The sequence below is a fragment of the Clupea harengus genome, chromosome 11 (genome assembly GCF_900700415.2).
Source record: "Clupea harengus chromosome 11, Ch_v2.0.2, whole genome shotgun sequence".
NCBI classification, from domain to species: domain Eukaryota; kingdom Metazoa; phylum Chordata; class Actinopteri; order Clupeiformes; family Clupeidae; genus Clupea; species Clupea harengus.
This window is the reverse complement of record NC_045162.1, coordinates 20,089,073-20,097,162: the sequence shown is the minus strand read 5'-3', so window position 1 is coordinate 20,097,162 and position 8,090 is coordinate 20,089,073. Positions and strand designations below refer to the sequence as shown.

At 44.8% G+C, this 8,090-nt stretch overlaps 1 protein-coding gene across 1 annotated transcript in view; it reads left to right on the top strand.

The window, feature by feature from the left end:
* The first annotated feature begins 2,562 nt into the window (after nt 1-2,562).
* Nucleotides 2,563-8,090, top strand: part of LOC116222512 (protein MMS22-like) — a 10,045-nt gene continuing 4,517 nt past the window's right edge. The window contains exons 1-9 of the mRNA XM_031576918.1: nt 2,563-2,616; nt 2,992-3,190; nt 3,278-3,403; nt 3,487-3,539; nt 3,705-3,792; nt 3,929-4,106; nt 4,271-4,364; nt 4,492-4,622; nt 7,765-7,857. Coding sequence (XP_031432778.1) covers nt 2,586-2,616; nt 2,992-3,190; nt 3,278-3,403; nt 3,487-3,539; nt 3,705-3,792; nt 3,929-4,106; nt 4,271-4,364; nt 4,492-4,622; nt 7,765-7,857 — 993 coding nt within the window. The 5' untranslated portion in view covers nt 2,563-2,585. The remainder of the gene's footprint in view (nt 2,617-2,991; nt 3,191-3,277; nt 3,404-3,486; nt 3,540-3,704; nt 3,793-3,928; nt 4,107-4,270; nt 4,365-4,491; nt 4,623-7,764; nt 7,858-8,090) is intronic.

Sequence of the window (8,090 nt, the reverse complement as noted above, 5' to 3'; positions counted from 1 at the left end):
GCTATAAGAAAACAAGCATATTGTGAAAAAGACAGCATACTCTGCACAGAATTCCTTATGTTGACACAAAAGTCCCCAAACACATTAAATTCATATTTGCACACACTACAGTCATATATAATGAATCAAATCCATAATCCTCATAGTCACCGACAATCCCCTGCACTCACAGTCTACCAGCAGAGGCCAATTCCGGAGACTTAATTCACGTCAAATTTCTTGATCGTTCCACTGCCATCCACCCTTCTCCACCCACTTAGAACTTAGTCAGAGAGAGTCAGTCCTCTGTGCCTAACAGAGATGCGTGCCAGTGTTATAACTAGCCCCAGGGCAGCGTGAGGGAGGGCGAGGCGGGAGGCCAGATGATTTGTTCCACAGGAACAGCAACGGGCCCTGGGCCCTTCGGGGACGCTGATAAAGCACCTGGACATTTTTATAGACAAACTACTTATTTCTGTCCTCATATCGCCTCAAAAAAGACTGATAACTTTATATTCCTCTGAGGCACTGCGGTTAAAAAAGCGTCCAGGGGAAAGGCCTTTCAAGAGTTTAATTGATCAAACTGAAGCCCTGAGCCCATCCGCAGATAAAAGGAGGACTTGAACGATTTTCAGCACAATGGGGAAATCTTTCTTTTGGGCGAGGCCCAATAAAGAGTAAAAATGTAACTCATTATGCAGATTCATTGCACAGTTATTAGAGGCATTTCTATCAGTCCTCAGAGGTCAAACAGTGGGTCAAACAGCGGCTTGTCAGGGGACTTTGTGCAGACCATCTTCCATTCACCCAAAATGTTCACAGAAGTAGGTATCATTTATAGACACTTTTTGCTTTACATCCATAGCCTTGTTAATCCATATTTGAAAAAAAAAGTCTAAGCGAAAATGAATAGGCTCTATTAACACCTCCAAAATTGAATAGCAGGTTCCATCATAAATTATGCACACTAGAACAGCATTGTGGGTAGTGTAGAGTGCGCATCTATCTCTCGATTTTCACATCACACCTGTTCCTGTTCACTTTGGCAGGCACATCATTTATTGTGCCAGCCAGGCGTTCGTCTTAGTGTCATTTGCACATCGACACACCATGCTGTGGAGAAAAGGTAGTATACTATTGGTAGCCATCTGAGAAAGGCAAAGAGAGGCGATCAGTACGCTGAGGCGAACACATCCCCGCTCAACCAGCATGCATATTGCATGTCACGTCCATGCACACGCTTATTATAGAGGGATGTCGTCGCATTCACAAATTAAGAACGGATATTATTCACTGCAGGACATCATTTTGATCAGCAAATATGGCATATGATAATCTAATTCCGACCCGAATAATGTTAAAATAATTCATTTACACGATTAGCCTATTTCTCGTTCTTGTTGAAGCCGTTATTTAGCCAATACTGCAAAAATGCAGCTACAGGCAAACATACACTGTGAAGCCTATCCTTTGTTGAATGCTGAACTTTAACTACAGTTCACCCTAACTCAAACTCTGCATGTCGTATGAAGTACAGAGAGGGTGGGGTGAGTCTGAGATGTGCAAAGTGTTGATCCCACCCCCTTCCACAAAAACAAAGGTTAGGTGCAGATTAGCAATTACCGCGAATAAATTGTCTTACCTTCTTTTCAGCAATTCAGTGCTCATTTGCTTGTGGCGTTGGTTGCATGGTTGCGTTTCAACCCCCCCCGGACGCCATCCTAAATACATTATCTAGCAGAAAGATTTGAGTCTGCATCAGCATATATAGGCTGGGTCTAGGAGACCGTAGCGCCTTATACACAAGACAATGTACATGACGTGAAATTCCACTGCTGTTAGGATGTGCGGTCCTTTCCGATAAGTCACATATTTCTAAGAAAACACACGGTCCTAATAAAAATAACAATTTCTAAACGTATGGCCGCAGCAAAACAGTCTACAGCCGCGACTGTACGCTTCTCTTCGTTTCGACTGATATTCTGAAAAAGCGGGGAAGATGCTTTTGAATGCATGCATAGTGTGATGGCGAGAGGCAGCCGGCGCAGACAGATCTGCATATGGAAATCAGGGTTAGGCTGGGTCCAATTTTATTTCACTGCGATGTACTAGTTTTTAATTAGATGGGAGTGCGAGCTGGACCGAAGGTTGAGGAGACGTGATTACCATACACTTAATTTTCAACGGTGGCTTTTCTAGCCATATAGGCGAACAATCGGTGAAGAAAAAATGACAAAAGAAAACTACTGTACGTTATCGCTAAGCTAGTTTACAATACATCAGCCACATGCTGTCAAGTAGCCTACTTGTATTACATTGCATGCGAATCATCCTCACATGCCTATACCCTATGTTTCCATTCACAGTTCATGTATGATGAAAGGGATCTGATCCGATCTGATTCAGCTGAAAAATATTCTTGGTAACCACACGCAGATAACATTTTAAAAGTATTAATCTAGTCAAAATGCAGAATTATAAATATTTCAGTGTAGTCACACCTCTGCAGAACTTCTGGCCAATCACAGATCGATGCAAGTTAAATGCCATACTACTACGCATGCGTCGTTTTTGTCATCTAGTCGCGCGGGAGAAACTGAAAACAGATGAAAGGAAGTATCAACAGTGGCCAGCCGCGTAAGGTTGTTTTCCATGTATTAAATACACTATTTGTGTGCATGCTGAATATTTGAAGATGAACTATACTCAAGCACCCGTTACTGTGTTCTGATCGTGTTTTTCCATATACCTCATAGCGCTTTATTCCTTCAAGAGAAGGTTCATTAGCAAATGTTAGCGAAGTTAGCCTTACATAAATCCATAGTACTCCAGTGAGTTACATTAAAACTGACTTCCCCAAAACAGTAGATAGGACAACGTCACTTGTACGGAACTGTTCCTTTGTGTGCAGATACCAATTACAAGTATGATGGTATAGCTCACACGCCTTAAAGTACGTAGAATTAGCTCATGATTTGCTAATACCAGGTTTTGTTTTGTTATGCTTTGTAGTCCGATTTGTCACTGAAATGGAAGATGACTTCAGTCAATCCCTGACACCGCCTGTGTCGCCTTCTGCCGAAGAGAGCTACTGTGCCTCTTGCTCAGACCAGCCTCCGTGCTTTTCCTGTGCGTTAACGTTAGATCCGGGCAGAGACGAGACAAAAACACTTTCCTCAGAGGGATACGTCAGTAGGGGAGCGCTGAAAAGGTACTGCACGTCTAGAGCCACGGCATCACGCTTAACCTTTCCAGAGTGTGAAACGAATACGTTTTTTAATAACTTTCTGCTCCTTAGGCTTCTCCTGAAACTTGATCCTGCGCCAGGGGACTTTGAAACAGACTGTGTTGACATATTTGGTTTTTCTTGGGTGACAGAAACAGCTTTGGTGGAATCCACTAAACTCCTATTCGGCTTATTTAGGTAATACTAGCTCTCTTTCATATCCATTTAGTCATCTCTATTAATTGGTGATTATAGCTGATTATCTCTTTCTCTCCTTTCAGACAGAAAGTTCTTAGACTTGAAAACCTGGTGCAGTCCAGCTCCCATGACTTTGGTGAGCATTCCCACTGACAAAAGTTTAACCACGTATTAAAAGTTGTATTATGTAGTTATCCCCATGCAGCTCTGGCTGTTTTATTACATGATTGCCATTGTCATGTTGCTGTTTTAGAGTGATGGCTTGTCTTTCGTTCATATCTGTCCATTCACTATATTTTAGGTCAAGCTAGCAGCCTACATTATGAAGCAGAAGACCTCAGACAGCAGTGTGTGCAGTTCCTTCAGTATGTAAAAGTATTTGTAAGCAGGTAAACAGCTCTATTGATCCTATTTTTTCCCCCCGCTGTATGATTACCTCTATGGCATGTGTGCCTACCATATAACACTGGTTGTTAGGTGAGAGTTGTTTTCATATTTGACCCCTTTTACGTGTTCTATGTGCAGATTCCTGGAGCCCCCACGTCTCCTTGATGATGGCCCACTTCACCCATATGTAGAACTGGAGGCCCAGCTCCCCTCCTCATTGGTTGAGGAACTGTTTGGAATCACTCTCTTGATTGGCCGTCTCAAGGACCTCCCAGCCAATGTCCAGAGTGCCCTCACCATACAACACCAGGGCAAGGTACTGCACCAGTGTCACATTTATAGCTGCCCATAGTGTGTGTGTGTGTGTGTGTGTCTGACAGTGGGTGTGTGTGAGAAAGAGAGGGAGTCTGTGTAAAGGTACTGGTGTGAGTAGTGAGGGGGCCCCTGACCCATGTGTATGGTGATGCATCCTCTCCACAGCTGTTTCCTCCATCCTGGCACCTGTTGCACCTCCACCTAGACATCCACTGGAGTGTGCTGGAGATTCTGCACCTGCTGGCACAAAGGACTATGGGTAAGCAGGGTTGATGAAGCTTTGACATTTAAGATGGGCTTGAAGTAAGCCATTGTTGATATGGGATTGCACTGTTGTATTATTAGGCTACCTAAAAGTGTTGTGGTGTGTGTGTATTTTTGAGCAGGTCAGGTGGTGTACGCACACCAATTTGTGAATCTGACTGGGGAGAACCTTACCAACGTCAGCCTCTTTGAGGAGCACCTCGGCGGCCTGCTCTGTGATCTCATCGGCTTGGCCATGAACAAATACAGCAAGGTGTGTGTGTGTGTGTCCTCAACCTGCACTGCAAAAAATTAGCTTTCAAAAACAGGGGGAAAAAGTAATAAAATGGGGGATATATTACTTAAAATAAGCAAAATTATTTCCCAACAGAACAGGAAAATTTGACTTACCAAGATTTTATTTTAAAAGAACCCAAATATATCTTAAAACTAGTGTGGCCAGACTGAAAACAAGTACATTTGTCTTGATTCTGACTTTGACAAAGCAGTTTTGTACTTGTCATTGGTGATCAAACTAGTTTCAAGCATTAACTTGCTCAGAACCAGTAATAAAATATCAGTAACAAGTTATAATACCTTATTAAGATAATTAAGGGCTGAAATGCTTGAAGCAAGTGAAATGATCTAACATAAAAAATGAGTGGTAAGAAGAAATATCTTGTCAGACAAAAATCAAGCATATATTGCCTTAATTTAAGATATTTCATCTTACTAAGATTTCAATTCAATTCAATTCAATTCAATTCAATTCAATTCAATTCAATTCAATTCAATTCAATTCAACTTTATTCGCCATGTATACAGATACTAGGAATTGTTTTTGGTTTTCTCCATGCAGGCTATAGTATCACAGATAGAACAACAAGACAACACAGAACAACAATACAAGGACAGATAGTACCAGACAGTATGAGCAAAATAATAAATAAGAATGGAGGTAGTGCAACAATAATAATGTTAAATAAAGTTAAATAAAGTGCGATAAAGTTCGTGTGTGAGAGCTATTTAGGAGGGCTATTGCTTGGGGGAAAAAACTGTTGAGGTGACGTGATGTTTTGGTCATGATGGCCCTGTATCGCTGTCCAGAGGGGAGACGGTTAAAGAGACTGTTAGCAGGATGTGAGGGGTCTGCCGTGATCTTCATTACTTTCCTGAGGGATCTGGAGCTGTGAAGGTCCTTGATGGAGGGAAGGGGGCAGCCGATGATGCGCTCTGCTGCCCGTACGACTCTTTGGAGCCTGGCCTTAGAGCGGGCAGAGGCAGAGTCATACCAGACCGAGTGAGAGGATGTAAGCACACTCTCAATGATAGCCCTGTAAAACTGCACCATGATGGGGGGGCTGACCTGTAGTCCTCTCAGCTGCCGGAGGAAGAACAGGCGCTGCTGACCTTTCTTCACTAATTGAGTGATGTTATTGTCCCATTTTAGTGTGTTGGTGATGGTTGTGCCTAGGAACTTGAAATGCTCTACTACAGTGACAGATGAGTTGTTGATGACAAGTGGAAGATGTGTCGGAACCTTTTTTCGGAAGTCCACAATCACCTCCACTGTCTTGTTGACGTTGAGCTCTAGGTTGCTGACTGCACACCAGGACTCTAGATGGCCGACCTCCCTCCGGTAGGCAGACTCGTTGTTGTTGCTGATGAGACCTATCATGGTGGTGTCGTCTGCATACTTGATGGTCTTGACAGACGGGTCACCAGAGGAGCAGTCGTTGGTGTACAGGGAGAAGAGCAGGGGGGACAGCACACAACCCTGGGGGCACCGGTGTTAACTGTGCGGGGCTGTGACAGATGCGGGCCCCAGCCTGACATACTGTCTCCTGTTGGTGAGAAAATCTGTAATCCATAAGCAGGTAAGGGGGTGGATGTTCAGATGGGTCAGTTTGCTATGGAGGAGGTCGGGAATGATGGTGTTAAAGGCAGAACTATAATCCACAAACAGGACCCTTGCATAGGTGTTCCGATTGTCCAGGTGTTGTAGAATATAGTGAAGGGCTATGTTGATTGCATCGTCTACTGAGCGGTTGGGTCTGTATGCAAATTGGAGGGGGTCCATGAGGTGGTCAGTGGATGCTTTGAGATAGGAGAGGACCAAGCGTTCAAATACTTTCATGACTACAGAGGTGAGGGCGACCGGTCTGTAATCATTTAAGCAGGTGATCTTGGGCTTTTTCGGCACTGGAATGATGACAGCAGATTTGAAGCATACAGGGACACGGCATAAATTGAGAGACTGATTAAAAATGTCCGTAAACACTGGAGCCAGCTCGCTGGCACAGTGCTTGAGGGTAGCAGGTGACACCATGTCCGGCCCACACGCTTTCCTGGTGTTCTGACCTTTGAAGAGCCTCCGAACCTCATGCTCAGTGATGACCAGTGGAGCAGGTGAGGTGGTGGCAGGGGGAGGGGAGGCGGGGGGGATGGAGGGGGTGGACCCACGCGGTGCTTCAAACCTTGTGCAGAACACATTGAAACTGGTCTGGTAGATTTGGGTCGTTAGAGGTGGGGGGGGGCTTCTTCTTGTAGCCCGTGGCAGATTGTAGGCCCCTCCAGACAGCTCTGATGTTCTTATCCCCGACCTGTTGTTCAATTCTAGTCTTATACACCCCTTTAGCATGCTGGATGGCTTTGCTGAGGGCATATTTGGCTTTGGTGTACGCGTCCTTATCTCCGCTCCTGTGGGCCGCCTCCTTCCCTCTCCTCAGTAGCCTCACCTCCTTGTTGAACCACGGTTTATTATTACTATAAATGACAATGGATTGTCTGGGGATGCAGAGTTCCTCACAGAAGTAGACGTAGGATGAGCATGTGTCTGCATACTCATCAATGTCATTGCATGCCAGCTTAATAGCTGCCCAGTCTGTAATGTCAAAACAGGCTTGCAGTGATTCAGTTGCATCAGGTGTTCGTATCTGGACAGACCTCTTGACCGGTTTTTGTTTCCTGAGTAGGGACTGGTATGTGGGGATGAGTTTAATCACAGAATGATCGCTATTGCCTAGTGGTGCGCACGCGCACGCGCGATATGCCTCTCTGATGGTAGAATAGCACTGATCAAGAGTCCGTTCTCCCCTGGGTGGCGCAGCGCACCAGCTGATGGTATGGATGGCTGATGGCTGATGGTATTTCAATGTTTGCAGTGTGACCTTCCTGCGTGTGTTGCTTTAGTGTGAAGGCTGTGGGTGTCATGATGAATAACTCATTACCAAGAGCCAATGTGATGAGAAACACGAATGTTTTCATCCTCAACTTGTCTAGATGAAATGTATTTTCTTTGCATATGCCATATCTATCAAGCATGTTTTGGTCTCCTAGCTTTTTAGTTCTGTGCACGCATAGTGTTGAATATGTCTTATTCGTTGCCCTGTGCGGTCATGGGTCATGTTGTTTAGGTGAGGCCCACAGAGGCCATGTCCAGCCACCACTACACTGTCTCTGCACCAAAGAACTCTGGGTCCTCCTCATCCACCTCCTGGAGCACAGGAGCAAGACCACACACACTCCTGTGCAGTCAGGGAACACACACACACACACACACACACACACACACACACAACACACACACACACACACACACACACAGAAGTACTGCACACACATACTCACTCCCATTTCCCATGTACACCAACCATATTCAATCCCATGCCATGTTCAGACTGTTGTGTTGTGAGTTGTGCAGAAGCTTTGTTCACACGCTCATCCCACTTCTGTGAGCTGG